The sequence below is a fragment of the Alternaria incomplexa genome (genome assembly GCF_024043165.1).
Source record: "Alternaria incomplexa strain BMP 0042 chromosome Unknown scaffold_28, whole genome shotgun sequence".
Classification (NCBI taxonomy): domain Eukaryota; kingdom Fungi; phylum Ascomycota; class Dothideomycetes; order Pleosporales; family Pleosporaceae; genus Alternaria; species Alternaria incomplexa.
In genome coordinates, this window is record NW_026249877.1 from 46,344 (window position 1) to 70,254 (window position 23,911).

Below are 23,911 nucleotides of genomic sequence, written 5' to 3' on the forward strand. Positions count from 1 at the left end.
GGCATGCACGCGCTCCACTTCGGCTCGTCTATAACGGGGCAGCTCCACACCACTTCGGCTCATTCTGTACTCCCTTGCAGTTACACACAGGTGCAGGATCGCATTCATGGGTGAGATCCTTCGCGTCTTCCTAAACGCCATGCATTTTGCACTTGTGCACGCTACACCGCTGCTTCCTGCTCCTTCGGGGCGGCACGCTCGAGGCGTTCGGGTGGCTTCCCACTGCCTGGCGAAGTCCCGTGATAGGCTGGTGCCGTTGTCACTGATTCCGACGTCAAGAACGAAGCTGCTACTCCACCACTGATCTATCTCAGGCCGAAGCTCTCCCGCCACTACCTCTGGTAGCGACCAACAACTAAAAGCCACGTAACAGGATAGATCGCGATAGTCTGATCGTCCACCTTACTCAAGCGACCAAGGTTCCAAACAAGCGGCTACGCATGCATGACCTTAGCATGATGTCTGTTCTGGGAATCGAGCGGCGATAGCCTCCACGGCCTTTCCCGATTCGACCATCATTTGTCAATAGCAGGACGGAATTCCGAAAGAGCAGCAACCATTGGGCAGAGAAAACGTAGAATGCAGATATCGATGTCTCTTTGTGTTGTCGACGGATGCGTCTGCGCAATGCTCGTCATGGGCTTCACGACAACCGAGTGCGCGAAGGATGCGCTACTGATATGCCCTGGCCTCATGTACTGTACGGAAGCGTTCTCGTCTCTGTGCTTGATTACTAGGCAGTTGGTTTACGCGTGGCAGAGGATGCGATTAACACTGTGCAGCTAAGCGCGTCAGGGAGGGCCGCTTTCCGCGACGTACGCAAAACCCCAGTGATCAGTGTGGCTCCTCATCGCCGAACCTCGTCTGGGGGTATCTCGTGTCGATTAACAAGGGCTCTCCTGATCCTACCTTTAGAAGCCTCTTCGATGCCATCTTATCAATGGCCACATTGACCAGCTGCGTTTGCTTCAACATCTTTTCGTGCTAAGTCGTCCACAAAGTTCAACACTTTTCATGATCTCTCACGACAATGGCGTATGAAGATACCAAGCCAATGCCCATTGCCATTGTTGGCTTTGGCTGCCGATTCCCAGGCGACGTTACCAACGGCGAGAAACTATGGCAGATGTTGGTCGAGAAGAAGTCGGCTCGCACCGAAGTACCTCCAGACCGCTTCAACGTTGATGCATTCCACAACCCCGATGGGGATCGTTTCGGGACGGTAAGCTTGCGCCATCTACCGTACGGACCGCTCCGCTGACCCAAATCTAAGTGTAACAACCGCGGCGGGCATTATCTCGCTGAAGATGTCTCGCTTTTCGATGCGCCGTTCTTCTCGATATCGCCAGCCGAGGCCATGGCCATGGACCCCATGCAGCGGTTACTGCTCGAAGTGACATACGAGGCATTAGAGAACTCAGGAACGCCACTAGCCCGAGTCTCTGGATCCCAGACTTCATGTTATGTCGGTTGCTTCACAAAAGACTACGAGGAGATGCAACGGCGAGACATGGAGCTAGCACCCAAGTATCAGTCAACCGGGGCTTCGCAAACGATGCTTTCGAACCGCCTGAGCTACTTCTTCAACCTGAAGGGGCCGAGTGTGAGCATAGACACAGCCTGCAGCAGTGGACTCGTTGCTGTGCATCTGGCGTGCCAAAGCCTGCGCAGTGGTGAAAGCTCCATGGCGATTGCAGGAGGAAGCAACCTCATACTGAGTCCTGACATTCAAATCGAGATGAGCGACATGCACTTCCTGAGCCCAGACTCGATATCGCACGCCTTCGATGATCGAGCCAATGGCTATGCGCGAGGAGAAGGTGTTGGCGCAATCATACTGAAGCCACTCGATCTGGCTATACGCGACAACGACCCCATTCGAGCCATCATTCGCGGCACGGCTGCCAGTTCAGACGGACGAACGCCTGGCATCACGATGCCTTCGAAAGACGCGCAGATCGACCTCATACGCTCCGCATATCGTGCGGCAGGGATCGACGTAAGCGAGACGGGATACTTTGAAGCGCACGGCACAGGAACGGCTGCGGGTGATCCTATAGAAAGTGGAGCCATTGGCGAGGTGTTTGCCACGAGCCGTCCCCACCGCATCTCTGCGACAACCGAGGAAGTCGTTCCTCTCTCCATTGGCTCGGTCAAGACAAATATGGGCCATTTGGAGGGAGCTAGCGGCATTGCTGGACTTATCAAGGCCTTGCTAAGCGTCGAGAAGGGTATGATTGCACCAAACCTCTGGTTTGAACGGGGCAACCCGGCGATCGACTTTGAAGGATGGCGGGTCGAAGTGCCCACAGAGCCTAAAGAGTGGCCCCTTGACGGTCTGCGGCGCGCAAGCGTGAACTCCTTCGGCTACGGTGGAACCAATGCGCACGTCATTCTTGACGATGCACATCACTTTCTTCAACGGTATCATCGCTCGGCTCGTCACAGAAGGAACGATTCGGGTTTCGTCAGTCCTATGAGTGACGAATCTTTTAGCAACACACCTAGATCGCGCCTCTTCCTCCAGTCCGCCAACGATGAGCGAGGTCTCGTCCAGATGGGCCAGGACTTGTCGAAACATCTTCAACGTCAGGATGTCTTCAACGAGGAGCAGCTACTTGATAATCTGGCGTATACGTTGTGCGAACGTCGATCACAACTTCCCTATTGCGCCGCGATTGTTGCGACAGACAAGTCCGATCTGCAAACCAGATTGCAGCAAGTACGACCAAGCTCCGCTAGTAGCGCAGTTCCACCGCGGATAGGCTTCATATTCACTGGACAAGGTGCTCAATGGTGGGGTATGGGCAGAGAGCTGCTCCACTACCCAGTCTTCCGGAAGAGCCTACAACGATGCGAGTCTGTCGTGAGCGGGTTAGGTGGAGAGTGGTCACTGATGGAAGAGCTGTCGAAAGACAAATCGACCTCCCGGGTCAATGAAGCAACGTTCAGTCAGCCACTTTGTACTGCTCTGCAGGTAGCGCTGGTGGATCTGCTCGCATCGTGGAACGTTCATCCGCAGCGTGTAGTTGGCCACTCCAGTGGTGAGATTGCTGCTGCATATGCCACCGGTGCTCTGAGCCTTGAGTCGGCGATGACTGTCGCATACTTCCGAGGGTTGTTATCGCCCAAAGTCAAGAGTATGGGCCTTGAGGGACGAATGATGGCGGTTGGCCTATCCGAAGATGATGCAAAGATCGAGATTGCAGAGCTGGCTGATGGCCTCGGTAAAGTTGTTGTAGCTTGTGTGAACAGTCCGCGCGGCGTTACCATCTCTGGCGATGTTGCTGCCATTGAGAACTTGCAGAAGGCTCTGGAAGCCAAAGGCATTTTTGCGCGACTGCTTCAAGTCGATACCGCGTATCATTCTCATCACATGCAGGCGATCGCGGAGGAGTATCTTGCCCGTCTTCAAGAGACAAAGGTTGCGACAATCAAAACTCATGGGCGGGTTTCGATGTACTCTTCCGTGACGGAAGACGTGATCAATCCAGACCAGCTCGGTGCCGACTACTGGGTATCAAACCTCGTCGGCAGCGTCCGCTTCTCTGGAGCGTTGGCCAAGCTGTGTACCTCGGACTCACAGGATGGCAAGAATGCTGTGGACATTTTGCTGGAGGTCGGGCCACATGCCTTGTTCAAACTTCCCGTCAAGGAAATTCTCGACGCTGCATTCGATCAGAACCCGCAGATACAGTATCTTTCCACTCTCATCCGCAACAAACCTGCAGATGTCACCGCACTCGAAGCGGCTGGCCAGCTATTCGCCCACCGATATCCGATCGATCTGCACGCCATCAATTTCCCGACCGAACCCAAACAGCCACTATCCGTGCTCACCGATCTGCCCCAATATCCCTGGAACCACACCCGCCGTTACTGGTGGGAGTCGCGCCTTAGCCGAGACTACCGTTTCCGACAGTTTGGTAGGACCGATATTTTGGGCGCACCGGTCAACGACTGGAACCCAATGGAGCCCAGGTTCCGCAACTTTATGCGCCTGCGCGAGCAGCCGTGGCTGCGGGATCATGTCGTTCAGGGTGATGTGCTGTTTCCGGCGTGCGGGTATCTGTGCATGGCTATTGAGGCGTGTCGGCAGATGTGCAAGATCTCACCGTCTACCTTCCTTCCGCAGGGTGCTAGTAGTGCGGCTGAATATCGACTTCGCGAGGTCAATATCTCGAGAGCGCTCGTTGTACCGGAAGCTGATGAGGGGGTGGAGACTTGTTTGTCGATGAAATGCAACACCAGCTCAGATGGGTCATCTTCGGAGATCTGGCACGACTTTCGCATCTTCTCCTACACTGCAGATGGAGGCTGGGTTGAGAACTGCCGTGGCTTAGTCTCGGTGTCAGGCCAAACTACCTCGGACGAACAGCTCGCTCAGGACTGTGTCAATTGTTGGAACGCCTCATCCTCAGCTAGCGCAGACAAGATGGACGTTCAATCATTTTACCGTAGTGTCGACGCCATTGGCCTTACCTATGGACCGATGTTCCAGGGTCTCAAGGAGATTAGCGTCGACCGTCAAAGGCCTGGCAAAGCTGCTGGAGTGATCGAGGTCACTGACACCAAGTCTGTTAATCCGAAAGGATATGAGTATGACCGGTTGCTGCATCCTGCTACTTTGGACACGTTCTTGCAGCTGGGCCTGGCTGCGCTGGGTGGTCCTGAGTTCAAACAACTGAAGGGCGCCATGGTACCTACATATATCGAAGAGATTTCCATTTCCGCCGATACAGCAGCTCAGATTGGTGAACGTCTCAACGTCGTAGCGAATGCTCAACGTTTCGGCGCACGACAAGTTACTGGCGACATATTCGCGTTGGACCCGATGACTTTGAAGCCTGTCGTTCTCATGGACGGCTTCAAGTTCGTCGCCATCAATACGAACACCACATCTAGCGAGCAAGCGTCCCCTCCAAAACTCTGTTACAAGGCGGTTTGGGAGCCAGATGTTGAACTTATCGACCGTGAGCATCTCAACCGCGAACTGCAAGCAGCACCGAAACCAGATGATCGTCCGAAGACTGTCAGAGAGCTGGAGCTGCTTTCGTACTACTTCATCGACAAGGCACTGCAAGAAGTCACTGCGGACGAGGAGTCCACAATGTTGCCACACCATCAAAAGTTCTATCGAAACCTTTGCGAGCTGCGCGATGCGGTGCTAACAAAGACGCATCCTCAGCAGACAGACGAGTGGCAGCAGCTACACAGTCTGGAAGTTGCATCGAAGCTTGAGGCCATGGTAGAACACTACCGCAATCATGAGACGGCTTACGATGGCAAGCTTCTTGTTCGTGTTGGTGAGGCCCTGCCAGCTGTCTTCCGACAGGAAGTTGAGCCACTCGCTTTGATGACGCACGAGAACCTACTCGAGGACTACTACACCACTGCCGTTGGCATGCCAAACACGTATGCTCAGATCTCACGCTTTACTACTATGCTTTCGCACAAGTACCCCAATCTGGACTACCTCGAGATCGGGGCTGGTACCGGCGGTGCGACGGTTCCAACATTAAAAGGCCTGAGCGGCTGCGAAGACCTCCACACATACCCTCGCTTGAAGTCGTACACCTACACGGACATCTCATCCTACTTCTTCCAGCGCGCCGCGGAGAAGTTTGAAGACTATGCACAACTCATGAACTTCAAGAAGCTGGATGTTGAGCACGATCCATGGACGCAAGACTTCAAGCCAGCTTCTTACGACGTCATCGTTGCGGCGAACGTGCTTCACGCCACATCAGACATGCACCGTACCATGACACACGCGAGGAAGCTTCTTCGACCAGGAGGAAGACTCATACTTCTTGAAATGACCAATCGCCTACTCGCTGCTTCAGTCATCTTCGGCACCTTGCCTGGATGGTGGAATGCATCCGAAGAATGGCGGACTGGTGGACCTCTGCTGACTGAGGCCCAGTGGGAGAACTTGCTGCGCTCAACAGGGTTCAGTACTCTTCAAGCAAGTAGTCCAGACGTCTTGGATCCGCTCGAGGAGGGTACAAGGCTGATGATTGCGACTGCGGTTGAAGCAAAGCCAACGCTATCGAATGGCTTGATCACTCCACCAGAAAGACCTCGCTTCGTCATCTTATGCGCCGACTCACGCATCCGGATGAGCAGATTGGACATGCCACTGGCTCTCAAGAACAGACTGGAGAAAGTTGGCTTCCAAGTACAACTCGCGACACTCTCCAAGCTTGGCCAACAAGGCCTCGCTCGTACCATCTGCGTCAGCTTTGTCGAGCTTGAAGAGCCCTTACTCGCCGATCCCACTTCAGAAGACATGAAAACCCTCCAACACATCGCCGATGCATCGGCGGGTCTGATCTGGGTCACAAGAGGCGCGGCGTCTTCGGATGTTGAACGTCCTGAACTGGCCGTATTCCAAGGCCTTGCGCGTACGTTACGAGCTGAGAATGAGGGCTTCAAGTGTATTACAGTCGATTTGGATGCCAGGACGAACCTGCCTGCCCTGAAGGTCGCCGAGTTGCTTCTCGGCATCTATGAGAAGCAGCTCAGTACTGAGAAGAGCGCTACTCTGGTCGACAGCGAATTTGTTGAGCAGGACGGCATTCTTCACATCAAGCGTGCGATTGAAGATGAGAAGTCGAATGAGTTTCTGGTTGGTCGGACTGATGCGACGGCTTTACAGCCGCAGATGGAGGGCGTATTCCAGGAGGGTCGTCCACTTAAACTCAGCAATGTCAACAAAAGCACATCAGGCGTGGCCGTATTCGAAGAGGATGTGCGCTTTGCGCGACCCATGCAAGCCGGCGAGGTCGAAATCGAGGTTCGCGCTACAAGTCTCAGCTCCAGCGACGTCGAGATGCTGGATGGAGATGACTACGATGGCAAGCTTGGACAAGAATGTGCGGGTGTCATCACAAAGCTTGGCCATGGAGTGTTTGACCTTTCGGTTGGCGATCGAGTGGTAGCATGGTATCCAGGCACGTTCGCCACCCAAGTGCGCGTGCCAGCAGCCTTTGCGCACACGATTCCCGGTGGCATGACTTTTGAAGTCGCAGCTACATTGCCCCAGGCGCATGCGACTGCTCACCATGCGCTCAACCACGTCGCGCATCTACGATCCGGAGAGACTGTTCTCATTCACGAGGCTGCAGACGCTGTTGGCCAGGCTAGTATCGAGACGGCCTCGAAGGCGGGCGCAAAGATCTTTGCTACCGTGCGATCCGACGAAGAGAAGACCTACCTTGCCAAGGCCTATGGCCTCGAGAGAGCCCGTATCTTTTCCAGCCTCGATCTTAAGTTTGTCACTGCGCTTCGGCGCGCGACCAAAGGCCGCGGTGTTGATGTTATCTTGAACACCCTGACTGGCGAGGCATTGCAAGCGACGTTCAGCTGCATCGCGCCTTTTGGCAGATTTGTGAATCTCAATGCACCAGGGAATGGCCGACTAGAAATGGCACCGTTTGGCCGCAACGCATCCTTCTCATCAGTCGACATGGCGTTGCTGTATACGCAGAAGCCCAAGCTTGCGAGTCGAGTATTCCAAGAAGCTATGAGCGCTGCCAATGAGATGAAGACACTCGACCGTAGCGATACGAATGTCTTGCCTTGGTCTAAGCTGAACGAGGCTGTCAAGACGTTGCAAGATGCGAGTCACGATAAGCAGGTGGTAATGGTACCGCAGGCTAACGACCAAGTTCTTGTAAGTCACCGTTCATGTATCGATGTCGAAGATGCGACTAACAAGTTTCAGGTAGCCCAGAAACCACCACACGCTATCTCTTTCGACCCATCAACTTCCTACCTCCTCGCTGGCGGTCTTGGCGGTCTCGGACGAAGCATCTCCCAATGGCTCGTCACCCACGGCGCAAAACACCTCATATTCATTTCCCGCTTCGGCGCAGTCTCAGAAGAAGCCCAAGCATTCCTCGAAACCCTCCACGCCTCGGGCGTCCGCACTGCCATTTTGAAGTGTGACGTATCCGACGCACTCGAGCTTTCCAACCTTCTTTCCGACACCCTGCGCTCCTTCCCACCCATCAAGGGTGTAATTCAAGGCGCGATGACCCTTAACGACTCCCTCTTCAGCACAATGACGTCACATCAATGGACTTCGACTATCCTCCCCAAGGTCCACGGCTCGAAGAACCTCCACGAGACCACCTTATCCCAGCCACTCGACTTCTTCGTCCTCCTCTCCTCTCTCCACTCCTTCATCGGCAACCCCGGTCAAGCCAACTACGCCGCAGGCTGTGCCTACCAAGTTGCACTAGCCAAATACCGCAATGCGCTCGGTCTGCCAGCCACAGCCATCGACCTCGGTATCGTCGGCGACGTGGGCTATGTCGTCGAAAAGAAGGTTCAAGGTCGCAAAGTGCAAGTCCAGGAGTTCAAACATATTCATGAGAGAGAAATGTTGGCGCTCATCGAGCTGGGTATTCGCGAACCGATGATGGGACATGTCGTCACTGGTCTTGATTCTGACCTCGACATTAGCAGCTTGACCGACGCAGAAGCGCCGTTCTTTGCAAGAGATCCCGTGTTGAGTCACCTGCCGTACCTGCGCCCGCATCTCAAGATCGACGCGCCTGCTCAGGCGTCAGATGATGGTACGACGACTACATCGTTATCGCTCTCTGCGCAGCTTTCTTCCAGTCCGTCTGCGGAGACGGCTAAGGAGTTTATCCTCGCGGCGCTAATCAAGAAGCTGTCGCGCAGTCTGATGATGGATGTGTCGGAACTTGATGCGAGTCGTTCGATGAGCAGCTATGGAACAGACTCATTGGTAGCTGTTGAGATCAAGAATTGGATTCAGAGGGAGACGAAGGCTACGGTTAGTGTGTTTGAGATTTTGCAGAGTGCGAGTATTGGGGGGTTGGTGGATGGGGTTGTGGGGAAGTTGGGGTTGGGTGGGAAGTAGGTTGTCGTGTTGGTGTGAGCTTGGTGAGGCAGCGCCACAACGGGGTATTGGGGGGAACGGTGGCGGTGGAATGGTGCATGTTCTCTTTGCTTTCCTATGTATTTTCATTGTTGATGCAAGTAATCGTGCGGTCATTTCTGCTGGGTTGGTGTGTAGCATCGTATGATAATTTTCATTACAACAATAGAGCGTCTAGGTGATAGTCACAGCGATCTTATTGAGTGGACGTCATGTTCTTGCTACAATGTACTCGCCTCGCATTCACGTAACATAGATTTCGACAAGGCGGGGCGGGTTTGTAGCTGCCTAACCCATCTTTCCCGTATACCTCAGCACACACAAAGACCCCCGTAGTCGTCTAGCACGGCATGCTACCGCATTGGCTTATTGCTACCACGCCTTCACCAGCGCCTAATCCAACAACGACATTGACGCGGTTTCCGAGACGGTCGCCAAACAGGCTCGGAAAGACCGCCTTCAATAGATCGAGGAGGGCATTCTGTGTCGCGAGGGAGCTAGCGCTGTTGAAGAAGCGCTCTTCAAGGAATTCAACAGTCACTAGGATGATGCCGGCGACGATGACGACAACTTCGATGGACTGATCATCTCCATCTCCGCGTCCAACATTCCCAACTGCGCCGCATACAAGATGGTCAAGTACGACCGCGCCAATCCGAATGAGGAGTAATGCCTCACCTACACCAAATACGCCGATGCGAAGGCCGAGCAGAAGCGCAAATTCTAGACCGGTCAGCCGAAGGTCTCTGGCGCTACAATGTCTCGCGGTTCAGCCATCTGGGAGCTCATGAAGGCATGCATCGGCTAGCCTCGTCTAGTCGCCGCCACCTCCGCAGCTATCCAGCGTGAGGGCATTCAGCGCATTCTAGGGCTGTCAGATGTAGACAAGTTCGACATGGTCCTTTTCGATGAGGCCTCGCAAGCTACTGAGGCGTCTTTGATGCTGATTCTGACCACGGAATGGTTCCTGGACGTGGGCCTAGTTGTCTTGGGTGGCGACCATCTCCAACTTCCGCCTGTCATCAAGTCTAAGGGTGAGAACCCCTCCGGTAACATTGCCGAGATCTCGGCCCTTGAGCGCTCGATCGAGATCTAACATGACCGGCCTATCGTCAACCTCATTTGCAGTCACCGTTGCCACTATCGGATATGCAAAGACGCCTCCGCGATGAAGTCCAGGATAGGCAGCAATCCACCAGATTGACGTGACGAATGTGGGTCAACAGGCTTCTACATTCACCACTGCACGCTTGAGCGTCCACTCCACACAGATGTCAGGTGAAGACATGGACTCATGATAATCATCTTCACTGCACAGATTCACTGCAACTACCTCCCGGATGGCATGTACTAACCACGACGAGAGTATGAGAAGAACATGTAGCAGTCTAGCACCAGTCTTGCAGTCACCGCTTTACCCGCCCCGTTAGTCTCACTCATCAGCAATCACCAGCAGCGACGTTCGTGAAAGCCGATATGATGGTGATGTAAAGCTGTTAGCGTCTGGCAAAATGAGCGGATGAGACGAATGTTAGACTTACAAAAAAAAGTAGTGCCACCGTCGGAGGGAGACGATGGCCAATGGCCGCAGCCCCGAGATCGAGAGGGGGTGCAAAAATGAATAAACAAGTAGGTATAGTGCTTGAGGCTGTTCTTCTGACTGTCGACACCTCCCGAAGTCGCGAACGTTAATTCGCACTTGCCGTCGATTAAACAAGCGGGATGTCAGGTGGAGCAAAGAGATGCGGGCAAAGAATGTGCTATTCCGTAACTGTAAATAGCAGAAGTGGTGTGAGAGAAAAAGAAAAGTGGCGGGGGACGAGCAGATTATATACTGGCGAGTGGCGAATCTCGTGCCTGCTGCGCTCGGGCGCTGATGACGTATCGTGGCACAGAAGTCCGCAGAGTCTTCCTGGTGAGGGACCAAAGAGGAAGGAGCACTCAGCGTCTTCACTTTCACCGATATCAACTAAACCTGAAAAACTAATGTATTGCAGCGCTCATAAATGGAGCGCGGAGATGCTCGAAGAAGTTTACAACAGCAAGCAATGGTACCAACGTAAAGCATAGCCCGGGGGTATGCCCAACGTGAAGTCGATAAATCTCACGACCATCACTCCCCCGCCCACCCCCTCACAACCCCCCACTCACCCTCCCCATCCTCCCGAGTACTATAAACAGCCCTAACCCCCTTCTCCTTCAACGCCTTAACAGCCGACGCCCTGTACACGAATCCCTCATCTTCCTTTCCTGTTTCTTGCGCCCAACGCCAAAACTCCCTATTCACCTCCATCTCAACAAAGCTCAAGCTCGGAAACAGGTATCTATCATACATCTTATACAACGCACCACTGACAAACACGCAGTCTGTCATCAAGTCATACCATGTATGCAGGAGATGCAGTCGCTTGAGCGAGGCGGGGAGGACGTCTTTGAGATGGCCCCATGAGGAACGGTGGAAGACGACGCTGGCGTCTATGCAGAGGGACTCGAGGTTGTGTAAGTCGGCGAGGGACGCGGAGATCCAACTCGGAGCTACGCGTCTATCTGTAGCGCCGGTGTTGTACAGCGCCAAGTGCCGCAGCTTCTCCCGATGTTTCCTCAGCGCGTCAACAACAACGCCGAAATGAATAGTCGTTGGCCTGTCGAACTTGGTCCACAGCTGGAACCTGTGATTATGATTCCGAGCCATGTGATAAGCAAAGTGGGACAGCGACTTGCAGCATCGTATTATCAGACTCAAGACGTCGACGTGGAGATAGCCGCCGCGCAGAGTGAGATGGCGGACGGTGGACGTGTGTTCGGGGAATAAACTCGCGTCCCAGTGCCAGGACTGACGCGACTGGAGTTCGCGGAGGTTCCAGACTTCTAGTTGATGGAGGTTGGGTAGTTGGAGTAGCTTTGCAATGCGGTCGATGTCTATTTGGGGGGTTCGTATGGTGACGTTTCGGAGTAGTTTGTAGTTTGGTGGTGTCTGCAATAGCGGTCCTGGTAGGAAGGGGATTTCCCATGGTCGCGTGGATACCATGATGGAGAGCTCTGGAAGCTTGAATTTTCTGTAGTGGCCTTCGACGGCATATTTCAGAGTATGTATATTTGGTGTGTGGAGATATAGCAATGCACATGCTGCAGCGCCGAAGTGGACATCTGGAGCTTGTAGTAGCCGTTTTACAACAGGATCTGTAGTTAAACCCTGCAAGTCTTCGAGGGTAACTGGAGGGGTGTTGGGGTCATCGCTCTTCAATATCGCTATCCGGTATTTCTGGTTCCGATACCCGTTCCAGACTGCATTTAGCTTGAGCGAGCGCACCAGGGCGGCGAGAGAGGGATGGCTGAGAAGGGTTCGGATGAGAAGGACGGGGTTGAAGTCGGCACCGGCATGAATGTTGGCGTAAAGCGCTTCCGTCGCGGCTGGGTTGAGAGGCTTGACTAGACAGAGCTTGCAGAGTACTTTCTTGGAATTCGTATCGGTGACTGCAGCGAAGTCGGCAACTTTCAGAAGCAGTTCTGGTGGTAGATCCCCGATACCCCTGGGTGAGTGCCCAATAGTTGCCTGTAGTGTGTCATCATCGTGGGTTTGTGTTGAACTCATAATTGCCAAGGATTTGGTGTTGGCTGGATGCAGACGATGTGGAAAATTGGTGAGTGGAACGACCAGGGTTGTACCAGCAGTAAAGGCCATGGAGGGATCTTAGAAATCGTATTAGATTAACAGCGAGCGGGCGACTGCAATGGTGAACGTGAGCTGATGCCATTGTGTGAAGCTTCCTGGCCGCGGCATATGTGAAAGCCGACCTGCAGCAGACCGGTATGCGTAAATTGCTGATAGTAAATGAAAAGGAAATGGGGTATCGTATGCTCTTTCACCCAAACGCCAGTAAATGCAAGAATAGTGTCGTGAAACGGTCGTCAATCGATGCGTGCGCGTGCGATCAATCCGAGTCGTAACCCACCAACGCCCCAAGCAAGGCCTGCTTCTTCGTCAGCACCGCGGTGTCCGTCTTTTCCTTTTCTTGACCCGATGGCGACGCGATCGCAGCTGGGTCTTTCGTCTCAGCATCTCTTTTCCTCTTCAGTATTCCAAGGTTGACTCTCGGTGTCGCTGGAGCCTCCTTGTTCAGGAACGGATCAACCACCGCCCTCGTATTCCCGACTAACGTCTGCTGCAACCCCAATCTCGACTTCTCTTTCGCAACTTCCGCCTTGAGCTTCTTCGTCTTCCTCACCGACTCCCCATCCTTCTCATCCCCCACCTCCGCCTCCCCAAACAGCGGCTTCCACGCCAACCCTTCCACCAACCCACCCTCACACACATCCTTAGCGCCAAACTCCACAAGCCCAGCCCGCGTCCTATCCGCCTCCGTCTCATCCACAATATCCAGCCCCAAACTAAACCTCTCCTGTATCCCCTCCTTATGCCTATCCTCCTTCTTCCACACCTCCCTCTTCCCACGGAACACTTCCCTCAACTTCGCATTGACATCGTACGGATCCCGCCAAACCTCCGCTTTATCATACAACTCCTCCACCCTCTCCCTGTTCTTCTTCTCAGTCCCCTTATCCTCCATTTTGCCTTCTAGATTCGCGAAAGCATCGTCCCTCCTCTTCTGCCTCTCCTCCTCTGTCAGGAACTTGAGCTCGCCGTCCGCTGTATCGTCTTTCACAGTAGGTCCATAGTCGCGCCGTCGCGCCCCCTCAACGACTACGTATTCGCTGTTTTGTGGATCGGTTCGGATCTCCCACCACCCGCCGCACGCGCTGTGCTTCATGCGGAAACTCCATATTGGGGTGCTGTGGTAGTTTCCTACTTTCTTCTTCTCCGCGTTGAAACGGACGCCTTGGCCGATGATGGCGGATGGAGTGCAGTGGTTGCACCATACGGCGAAGGGGAGTTCGAAGCGGACGGTTAGGATGCCTTGCGTGATCTTGTTGGCGCGTTTGCCGAGCGGGTGCGAGGAGTTGTTGAAGCTGGGGGGGTTCGAGGCGTCGGGCGGGTAGTACCGCCCCATATTGAAGCCCTGCATCGTGGCGGGTGGGGGAGGGAGGTTTGCGCGACGTGCGCCCGTTCGTGGTGGTGGTGAGGTTTATTGCGTGAGTGACAGTCGCGAATTTGGCCGCGGGAGTGGATGACGTAAGCGAACAGCCTTGCCCTGCATTCACGGATGCGTCGCGACTCTCACGCGACGAGGCTGTTTCACTGGAAGCCGCGTCGTGACGTCATTGACTTCTGCATGTGCATCTAGCTGACCCTTCGCGCACATGCATGGAACTTCCTGACTCGGAAGGTCAATTAAGGTTGCTGTTGATTGCGGCACTAAAAGGCTTGTCTAACAGCAGTTCCGTAACGCTTATCTCCGAGCCCTGGGAATCATGTACAGTCACGATTCATCACATACAGGAACTTCGATAAGTAAAACCGGAAGAATATTCGTCATCATATTGTTCGGATGCTCGGTCTATGCTAGCCTTACGTCCAAACGCCGTGGAACCTCAGGCTATGTTGCCTCAATGGCAACAGCTTTTCGTCAAAACGGATATTCTGCTCCTCCTCTTCCTTCTCCTGGAATGATCATGCGTGGTTCAATCGACCATTTAAGCCTCGTCGGTGATGAGCTTAGTGATCTTGCCAATAGCGATTGTCTGACCCTGGTCACGGAGGGTGAAACGTCCCAGCTGTGGGTAGTCTTCGAACCGCTCGACACAGATGTTTCCGGCTGTACCGGTGATTTGCAAGCGCGCGATGATGCTCATACCCTTGGTAGCGAAGCCCGGTGCCTTCTTCGATTTCCGTCCAGTACCCTTCTCCAGCTTGTGCAACAGAGCGGTGATGGTAACCTCTTCTTGTGCGGCATGGACGTGAAGTACGCAGTTGAATCCGGCTGTCAGGATAGACTTGATGTCAAGTAGTACGACCTGAGCCTCGAACTGGGAGACGCAGTGGACGGGGCGCTTTGGTGAGCACAGAACATATCCCTGGTCATTAAAGTTAGCAAGCAATCTTCCAATCTTCCAATCTTTGCTTACAGGCAGAATGTCTTCTTCTTCAACACCCCGAAGCCTCACACGGATCTGGTCTCCACAGGTTGCGCCTGGGATTTCCTCTTCTTGTTCACCGTACAAAGCGGAGATGTGAATGGTTTGTCGGTTGGGCATCATGAGGTACCTGATATCATTAGTACAAAGCAGACAAAGCTTATGACACTGTGACTTACTTCTGTTCCTTCTTGATGATACCAGACTCGATCTTGCCCTCAATCATGGTACCCATGTCCTTGTACTTGGCGGCGATGGGCATCATGAAAGGAGCGTTGAGCTTACGCTCGAGCGCTTGCATGTTGTCTAGGTATTCGAGCAGAGATGGGCCGTCGTACCAGGGAGCGAGGTCCTTGGGCACACGGGTCTTGATACCTGTGAATGTTTGCGCGCTGACTGGCATCATGCTGATGTCTGTCTTGGGGTTGTATCCGAGACCCTTCAAGAACATGACCACCTTGCTGGTGCACTCCTTGAAACGGTCCTCTGACCACTCAACAGTAGGGTCGTCCATCTTGTTGACGACGATGAGGATCTTGTTGACACCCTGTGTCTTGGCCAACATGGCGTGCTCTCGGGTCTGTCCACCCTTCTCGAAACCGGTCTCGTATTCTCCCTTACGTCCAGAGATGACGAGAATACCAACATCGGCTTGCGAGGCGCCACTGATCATGTTTGGTACATATGTCTTATGGCCTGGCGCGTCCAGGATGGAGTATCGTCGCTTCTCCGTCTCGAAGAAACCTCGGCCGACTTCGATAGTCTTGCCCTGCTGTCGCTCTTCCTTGTTCAAGTCAAGCGCCCACGAGATGTACCATGTTTCACGACCAGCGTCCTTGGCTTCCTTCTTGTACTTGTCAAGTGTTCGCTCGTCGACCATGCCGGTGGAGATAAGAATACTTCCGCCAAGGGTGGACTTTCCAGCGTCAACGTGACCCAAGAAGATGATGTTGACGTGCTCTTTTCCGTAAATCTCGGCAAGGGTGGCCTCATCAACGACTTCGTCCATTTCCTTCTCGACATCCTGTGCCTTTGCCTTTTCGGCAGCCTTCTCCTTCGGCGTCGGGCTGTTGCGGCCAGAGGAGGGTGTTGGCGAGGTCCTGCCAGAGCCTCCAGACGCCGGGGTGGGCTCTCCAGTCTTCTCAATGGCCTTTGCAGCGGTGACCTTGGTGCCGGCCTCAGCGGTGCCCTTCTCCTTGTCTGCCTTCTCCTTCGCTGCCGATGGAGCGGCGGGTGTGCCCAGACTCAGGACCTTGGTGCCGCCTGCCTTCTCGACCTTCGGTGTTGTGGTGTCGCCTCCGATGGAGAGGACCTTTGCCTTGGGCGCGCTGTCGCCACCAATCGAGAGAACCTTTGCCTTGGGCGCCTCCTTCTTGGCCTCGGCAGGGGCGGCACCCTCTGAGCCAGCCATGTCGGTGTCGCCTCGCTTCGCTATCCGTACGGGCGCCTGGCCTTGCTGCGCCTGCTGGGGCTGGAAGTTTTGTTGCTGGGGGTATTGTTGTCCGTAGTTGGGGTATCCTCCTTGCTGGCCGCCGTATTGCTGCCCGTATTGCGGGTAGCCTTGCTGTTGCTGGTAGCCACCATATTGCTGGCCACCGTATTGGTTGTAACCGCCATATTGCTGCTGGCCGTACTGGTTGTAGCCCTGGTAGCCTCCGTAGGCTTGGCCGGGGACGAATGTGCTGGCGCCGGGCGTGAATGTCTGGGCGCCTGGTGTGAAGGTGGGCGTGTTGTTGAGGTTCATGCCCTGCGCCTGCTGCGCGAGGCGCTCCTCCTCTTGCTCCCAGCTGTCGGCCATGGTGACGTCGGTCTCGCGGGGATGTGTCGTGTCGTCGGGGTGGTGTGGTGCGACGGCGTGCGAATTTGGACGGTTGAGTCGCTCGTAAATTGGAGAATGCGTGAAGTCGACCCGCGGCCAGGGAGCGACTATCAGGTATATGAGCGGGCGGGCGTCGAGTGTCGTCGGCGAAAAGTGAAAATGTGCCGGGTCGCTGCTGCCCACGCAGGATTTGGCGGGGTTGCTTTGGGTGGCTGTGTGGGGCTGACTCAACGCCTCGCTGCCTAACATTGGCCAGGGCGCCCAGCAACAAAGGCACTCACCAACCTCAAACATTCACTTTGTCGTCACTTGCCGCACTTAATCCCGGTTGCGTTCCCCAGCAACCTGACATCTGACCTCATGGTTCCTCTCTCCCAACCACTTCATCAACCGCCCCTTCCACACATACAAGGGTGAAGCCCAATCCATAGGGCAAGATGGAGGCAATCTTAGCAAAGGTATGACTATGCTTTGACTCCCAACACGTCATAGTTGACAGGGAGTCATCTTCTCGTATTCTTGAATTATGCTGACACGTGACAGGTCACCCAGCAGGCTATGAGCTATGCTATCCGAAGCGGCATAGCAATCACCAGCCACTATGCACTTAAGCAATGCGGCCGACTGATGAAGACGGTCGATGGTCGAGAAAAACAGGAACTCGCGACTCTGCAGTTGAGACTCGACTCCAAGATCAAGATCATCTCACCGGCAATCGATATGATCGAACTGATTGCGGCACGCGGCAATACCTCGCTTGAGTCCGCAGTGGGTCTCACCAAATCTCTTCGATGGGATATCCAGACCTTAGGTAGTCGCGTCGAAAAGGCTGTCGCTGAAGAGCAACTTGCAAGAAGAGGCAGCTCCAAAGCGAAGTCACGCGACCAAAACGACGTGGAGCTCAAGATCATCATTGAAGAGATGAAGAGGCTGCTGGAGCGGATTGAAGACGCGGTGCCGCTGATAAATTTGGCAATTACCACATCTGGTACCAGTCTCTCAACTACGCTCCCGGCTACTGTATCCCCATCACGACTTCTACAAGCTAGCACCTTTCTCACTTCTGGCGACATGCAATATTGCGCATCGAAGCCTAGGGCTCAGCCAATTGGTCCCACCTTCACACTCTCCATGTACATGTTGTTTGCTGGATACGCGCATCGAGCTCATGAAGAAGACGTACGAGAGACGACATGGAAGGAGGTCATGCATAAGGCGCGTGTTACACTAATGAGAGTTCCGCTGGACAACGTCTATGATTATCCGACACCGTTTGGACAAGATTATCGACGCGCTGATGAAGCTAAACACCCTCACATTCCATCCGACAGTGTGTTGCAGGAGTTCGCTTACCAGCTGCTCATCGTTGAAGACTTGGACGATGGTCGTATGCATGAATTCGAAGACGGCGAACCCCAACCAGGACCATACGATGGCGTCGAGCAAGCAGGTGTTCGTGAGATCATACCCATACATGAAGTGTCAAAGATCTTCTACGCCGACACTGGTAAGATACTGAACATTGGTTCCGACAACGAGAGCAACAACCCCATCTTGCTACTGAAGCGAGACGTCAATGCAGCGCCGCCTCGACGCATGATGGAACGCGATACCGAGGAGCCCGGTTATGAATCAGACGACTCACACACCGTTGCTGATGATGAAGATCCTGAGCAAACAGAGTTGGAAGAGCAACTGCGACGCGAGTCGACACCACATCTTGAGGAGCCCACCCCGAAAGAGCCCGAACCACCAACGTATCCCTGGCGACTACCTCCCACGCTGGACTTGGAGTGGATGGCCTTCGAAGTATACACCGAAGACCCCACAACCGACTCCGAGATCGATGAAACAGAAGACCTCACTGAAGACGTTTCTCCACCGTCCCCAGCAGCCACACCCACACCACCCGACTTCCTCGGCCGCTTCTCTAACCTCAATCTCCGGCCTAGCACACCTACCTCCCCCCAACCGAATTCCAGCAACCAGATGATTCCCTCGCCGCAAAAGGCTTCTGCGCCGACTCCGCAATACCAGCAACAAGATCCAACGTCACTTCCTGCTATCAAGACGTCGCTCTCGCTTCTGGAAATGCTGATTCGCTTGACTGCTCTCCAGCAATTCCAACAATCCTCCCATCTTGCTATTCCAGATGAGTTTCTCAACTTCTTCCTCTCGGATAGTAGTACAGTGGGCGCCGGTGGTGATGCTGAGTTACGACGACGAGTGAGGAGAGAAGCGAGAATGAGAGTAGGGTTTGATCCATACGACGAGAGTCCGATCAAGAGGAGAGGAGAAAAATACCTAGAGCATGAACTCCACGAACATGGCCATGACCAAGTGCACGACCACGATCGCGATGGATGGACAGATACGCCCACTGCGAACGACGGCAGAGGTTACGATTACGACAGCTATCCCATCGGTCAGCGTGGTTCATCGCCATATCCTCGGTCGCGGGGTAGTACACCTGGTACCCCGACTGTCCGGTCAAACTCTTCGATTGACGTCTCACACGCCGGAAGGCATAGTCTGGGTAATGTCTCCTCGCCAAGCCCGCTCCTCAGACGAGCAACTACACAACCAGGCCAACATCTCAATCAGATGAAACAGCCCGACTTTTCGCGGAGATCAAGTAATAATACAGCGATACCACGTACGGGTAGTGCGCCGCCTGATACCCCGCCTAGTAGTGTGGCTAGGCCGGGTTAGAAGTGCTCGGGGCTTGTGAGACCACGATTGCGACGAGGGAAGACTGTCATGAGCGAGGGCGAGCAGTTTTTTCCATGTTCAGATTCGAAAGCGCGAGCGATTTCCAGCATCACAATGGCGTTCTAGATACCACTTGTCTTTTCTTCACAGAATGTACCTTCAATTTAGTATAACTCAGCGTAGCATAGCGAGCGAGTACTCGTCACTGATCTTCAATAGAACCGCAAAAAGTAAGAGAATCTCACATAACTTTACTGTCTTAGCAAGATACCCATCATCTGAACAAATAACCAAAACACACAATTCCATCGCGCCAAAAACACCCCGTAACATTCATATTCATATTCACATATTCATTCCTACTCCCAGTCCTCCTCTTCATCACTCTCCTCCGTCACAACCTTCTTCTTCCCATCCTTGCCATCCTGCGGACTCCCCGGCGCCCTCGTCGTAGTTCCAGAAACAAGATCATAACTCGCGTCGCTATCAGCCACGCTCTTCTCATCGTTTGATCGGCGGGGTTGCGCGGGTGCTGGTTTAGCGTCGTCTGTGGGTTTGAGGGTTTTGACGGAGGCGGCGAGGTCGGTTGGGGGTTTGGTTGTGCTGGTGGAGGGGGTAGGTTTTGTGGTCGTGGTGGATGGGGTGGTGGAAGGAGCGGCGGCGGTGGTGGATTTAGTTGTAGGTTTGGTAACGGTAGCGTTGTCGTCTGAATCGTCGTCTGAGTCGTCTTCTTCGGAGGAATCGTCTTCGTCGTCATCTTCTTCTTCGTCTTCGTCATCGTCGTCTTCTTCTTCCGAGTCTTCGTCCCAGGCTACTTCTTCGTCGGCGGCGGGTGTGGATGCTGGTTGTACACGTTAGCTTCACCATCCCATTCCAGAGCAAGAGATGCAACTCACCCTTGAGCATCTCCCTCCTCCTCTGCTCCTCACTCTCAATAACATGGCGCAAGAAATAGTATCTGCACCAAAACACCTTATACTCCACCTTCTCCGGCACACACTTCTCCATCGCACTCCTCAACTCCTCATGCTTCTCAAGATCCTTCGCAATAGCCTCCGTCTTCTTCTCCACATCGAATCCCGCCTTCCAGTTCTCCCACTCCGGGCTTGCGGGGTCTTTGAGGAAGGAATCGAGCGTCGAGTGGATAACGTGGAGTTGGGCGTCGAAGCGCGTGGCGTGAACGACCTTCTTGCCGCTGCTGTCTTTGCTTTCGAATAGCACGTCGCCGTCTTTGGCGGCTTGCGAACCGGCTTCGGGAGGCGCGATGGTGACGGCGTCGCGGAGGAAGTTGCGGATGTTGCTTCCGAATTTGAGGAGCGCTTCGTCGGCGGCGTCTTCGGCTTTTTCTACGTCTTTGAGGCGTTTTGCGGCTTCGGAGCGGAAGCGCGATAGTATGCCTTCTGCCTCCTTTACTATGTCTGCGGTCAGGGATTCGGGTCGGTCGGGGTGGGCTTCTGTGTCTTCGGTCGCTTTCTCGGTGGAAGCGTCTTGCGAGGTGGAGGCGGATTTGGAGCTCGAGGCGTCGCCGGGTTGGAGGGAGATTTTGCGCGCGTGGCTGATGATGTTGGAGACGCTGGCGGAGGCGTTCTTGACCTGTGGCGCATATTGCTTGCTTGCGTTGTCGTAGTATTGCTCGCCCTACACCGCACATGGTAAGAGATGGTAGCTTGAATCCCACACGCCTGTCTTACCTGCTTCCTCACATTCCCCAGGAATCCTCCTAGACGCGCCGCCCAAGGGCTGCTCGATATGGCTTTGTAAGCATCCTGGAACTCGGCGTTGAAGTTGTTGGTCGTCTCCTGGTGGGTGTTATCTCCGCCGGCGGACTGCTTGGTGGGGTCCTGCGGGTAGCTCTCCTCCTGGATGTGATCGTAGGCGGAATCCATAGCTACGACTGTCCAGAAGGGAGGCGGGGTGTAGGGGAGGATGTGTATAGGGCGGGGGCTAAGGATGTTGTTGTGGTCGTGAGACACAGGCTGGTTGGGTCAATCAAGGGTGCAGGTCAAATGAGGGCGGGGCCATGCATGGAGCTCCGCAATTGCCGCTAGTGGTTGGGCGGTCATCACCACCTGGCAGCTCAGGCACGCTCGCGTTACACAAACAATGGTCAAGACTGTTGACGCGACGATAATGGATTCATTTTGAGTCTGAACTTCCTCTTCCAATATGCTCAAAGGTGGTCATCACACCGGCCTAATGGCGTCGCCACTCGCTGCTGATGTGCGCGCTCGCTGCTCGGTGTCTGTTGTGTGCATCCATAGATCCCCATCTATGTAGTGGTCACCCACATCACCCATAACACTTTGACTGCCTCAGCTGGCTTGGTATCGCTGCTCGTCGTTCCTCCCCCCTCCGCTTCACCTCTTCTTCTTGCCAACCACCGTCGTAAAGCCCTCCTCATCAATCTCGGGCTCAGGCTTAGCCGCCTTCGGTTTCGCAGGCACAAGTGCAGGCGCATCATCCATATCGACATCCTCATCCTCATCCGTCTCCTCATCCACACTATCCCCCTCAAAATCCTGATTCGTCTCCTTAACATTAACACTCCCAGTCGCAACCTCCTTGCCCTTCCTATCTTCCCACTTCTTCTGCAGCGCATCCACCATAGCCGTGTTGCCCTCGCCAATCTCCTTCCGTATCGCCATGATCTCGCGCGCAACGGCGACTTCGGTCTCGTCTTCTACGCGCACGCCGAACTCGTCCTCGAGGACTTGTAGTAGGACGACCTCGACATCTTCTTGGTCTGTGAGGGGCTCTGCGGCGAAGAGTTCGGAGATTTGGCCTGCGAGCCAGTCGCGCTTATCGGACGAGTCGGGGCCGCCCCATTGGTTTTGGACGGCGACGGTGAGGTTATTCCAGTTGAAGAGCGCGTGCCAGATTCCGAGGTCGAATTTGTCCTGGTGTTGTTCTAGAAAAACGTTAGAAAATGGATGTGTAAATCGGCGCGACTACTTACCGGCGATTGGGCCGAATACTGAAGTCATTTTGGGTTGTGTTGCTGAGGGAATCGCTGAGCGTGGGTTTGCGTGACGGAATATCGACAATTTTGCCCGTTATCGATAGCGCCCCGCCATTATTTCATCACGCACACGTGAAGACGCGACATCGCGTTCCGCCACCGTCAGTGCAGTCAATGCAGGTCATTAGCGTCGCATTTGCTTTTTGCAGGTGAATCTGCATACCCGACGTGATGCGTCTGCTGTTGGGTGAGGTCTCACGATTTCCTCACCAACCACTCCATTTCCTTCGCCTGTTCGTCCGTAACAATCTGCTTGAACTTGTCCGTCGTCAAGAAGTCATGATCTGAAAACTCAAAGCCGGGTATCACCGTCTAATTAGTCGCGTTAGTCAGACGTATGCGATCACTAATGATGGGTGAAAGCACATACCTCACTGATCAACAACCTCTCCCCCTCCGCTCCATCAAGCAGAAAACTCGCCTTGTACTTCCCACCCTCAACAATCCACACGCTCTTCTCTCCCTTTGTGACGTCGGTTCCAACCACGAACGTTTCGATGCGCTTCTTAGTGCCGGGTTCGTCGGCGTGGATCAGGACGTAACGACCCCGTCCTGAGATGAGGGTGTGTACCTATACACAGTGTTCAGTATCAATACTCCACTCCTACTATTGCCTGCATTACAGGTTTTGAACAATAGGAGCTTTACGTACCGTCCTCCCCTTGTTACGATGAAAGTGTCCCTGAGGATTCACTGCACTCAACATATAGTATATGCTCGTGCTTGCGTTCCTGATTGCATTGTCACCTGACATGGGTTTCTCCGCCGTGTTTTTCACATCTTCTTCTTCGTCGCCTCCATTCTTCACTAAGAAAGGGTTCGGAATAGTGAGAGGGTTGCGATCGATTTCGGCATAGTAGCCGCCTTCGACGTGTACCTGGAGATTGAGGGCTGAGATGACGGCTTGGGTGTTGGCGGGCTCGGTGCCGGAGGGGTTGGGGGTGTAGATTTGGGCTATCCTCTCTGTGGTGGAAGAATTGGGCGACATCTTGGATGTGGGATGGTTGCTAGCTCGGTGTGGATGGGATGGGATGCGTGAGGCTGTTGGTGTTGGTGATCGATGACGTTATCGCCGCTAGTCGCTGATAAGATGGGCAGGAAGTCGCGCTGCAACCCTCAGACAACATCGACGCGTCCACGTCGTTCACTTCCAACACCCCAACACCGCGCGACGGCATCCGACTCCAGCGCAAGATCTGACACCAATGAGATGGCGCACTCTTCGACGGTGGCGTTCACTGCACCCGAAGCCAACGGCATGTATGCACGCTTCGGCGTACAGGCCCTTCTGATCCAATCATCGAATGCTACATCGGATGAGTGCAGCCTTGGTTAATTTGCGACGACATACTTTCCCTATGCATGCTATCGGATGGTGGGTGGACGGCCAATGATGTCGAGGTAGGCCCCCGCA

General features: G+C 54.2%; 9 protein-coding genes across 9 annotated transcripts; 3 read left to right on the plus strand and 6 right to left on the minus strand.

Annotated features, from left to right (window-relative positions):
* Positions 1 to 1,030: 1,030 nt before the first annotated feature.
* Positions 1,031 to 8,896, plus strand: J4E90_010827 (Type I Iterative PKS; the record flags this gene model as incomplete). Its single annotated transcript, XM_051440339.1, has 2 exons — positions 1,031 to 1,222; positions 1,274 to 8,896. 2 exons carry the CDS (start codon positions 1,031 to 1,033, stop codon positions 8,894 to 8,896), a joined length of 7,815 nt encoding a protein of 2,604 aa, XP_051285783.1.
* A 775-nt stretch (positions 8,897 to 9,671) lies between these two features.
* J4E90_010828 (uncharacterized protein) lies at positions 9,672 to 10,010 on the plus strand (the record flags this gene model as incomplete). Its single annotated transcript, XM_051440340.1, has 2 exons — positions 9,672 to 9,681; positions 9,733 to 10,010. 2 exons carry the CDS (start codon positions 9,672 to 9,674, stop codon positions 10,008 to 10,010), a joined length of 288 nt encoding a protein of 95 aa, XP_051285784.1.
* Positions 10,011 to 11,027: 1,017 nt separating this feature from the next.
* J4E90_010829 (uncharacterized protein) lies at positions 11,028 to 12,506 on the minus strand (the record flags this gene model as incomplete). Its single annotated transcript, XM_051440341.1, has 1 exon — positions 11,028 to 12,506. The coding sequence occupies one exon, from the start codon at positions 12,504 to 12,506 to the stop codon at positions 11,028 to 11,030; it is 1,479 nt and encodes a 492-aa protein (XP_051285785.1).
* Positions 12,507 to 12,846: 340 nt separating this feature from the next.
* On the minus strand, positions 12,847 to 13,938 carry J4E90_010830 (uncharacterized protein; the record flags this gene model as incomplete). Its single annotated transcript, XM_051440342.1, has 1 exon — positions 12,847 to 13,938. One exon carries the CDS (start codon positions 13,936 to 13,938, stop codon positions 12,847 to 12,849), a length of 1,092 nt encoding a protein of 363 aa, XP_051285786.1.
* A 568-nt stretch (positions 13,939 to 14,506) lies between these two features.
* On the minus strand, positions 14,507 to 16,745 carry J4E90_010831 (uncharacterized protein; the record flags this gene model as incomplete). The annotated part of the gene is made up of 3 exons (XM_051440343.1): positions 14,507 to 14,887; positions 14,939 to 15,077; positions 15,127 to 16,745. The coding sequence occupies 3 exons, from the start codon at positions 16,743 to 16,745 to the stop codon at positions 14,507 to 14,509; spliced, it is 2,139 nt and encodes a 712-aa protein (XP_051285787.1).
* A 458-nt stretch (positions 16,746 to 17,203) lies between these two features.
* Positions 17,204 to 19,478, plus strand: J4E90_010832 (uncharacterized protein; the record flags this gene model as incomplete). The annotated part of the gene is made up of 2 exons (XM_051440344.1): positions 17,204 to 17,224; positions 17,310 to 19,478. The coding sequence occupies 2 exons, from the start codon at positions 17,204 to 17,206 to the stop codon at positions 19,476 to 19,478; spliced, it is 2,190 nt and encodes a 729-aa protein (XP_051285788.1).
* A 359-nt stretch (positions 19,479 to 19,837) lies between these two features.
* On the minus strand, positions 19,838 to 21,364 carry J4E90_010833 (uncharacterized protein; the record flags this gene model as incomplete). Its single annotated transcript, XM_051440345.1, has 3 exons — positions 19,838 to 20,319; positions 20,375 to 21,116; positions 21,170 to 21,364. The coding sequence occupies 3 exons, from the start codon at positions 21,362 to 21,364 to the stop codon at positions 19,838 to 19,840; spliced, it is 1,419 nt and encodes a 472-aa protein (XP_051285789.1).
* A 471-nt stretch (positions 21,365 to 21,835) lies between these two features.
* J4E90_010834 (uncharacterized protein) lies at positions 21,836 to 22,462 on the minus strand (the record flags this gene model as incomplete). Its single annotated transcript, XM_051440346.1, has 2 exons — positions 21,836 to 22,386; positions 22,435 to 22,462. 2 exons carry the CDS (start codon positions 22,460 to 22,462, stop codon positions 21,836 to 21,838), a joined length of 579 nt encoding a protein of 192 aa, XP_051285790.1.
* A 230-nt stretch (positions 22,463 to 22,692) lies between these two features.
* Positions 22,693 to 23,485, minus strand: J4E90_010835 (uncharacterized protein; the record flags this gene model as incomplete). The annotated part of the gene is made up of 3 exons (XM_051440347.1): positions 22,693 to 22,809; positions 22,868 to 23,068; positions 23,150 to 23,485. 3 exons carry the CDS (start codon positions 23,483 to 23,485, stop codon positions 22,693 to 22,695), a joined length of 654 nt encoding a protein of 217 aa, XP_051285791.1.
* Positions 23,486 to 23,911: the final 426 nt, after the last annotated feature.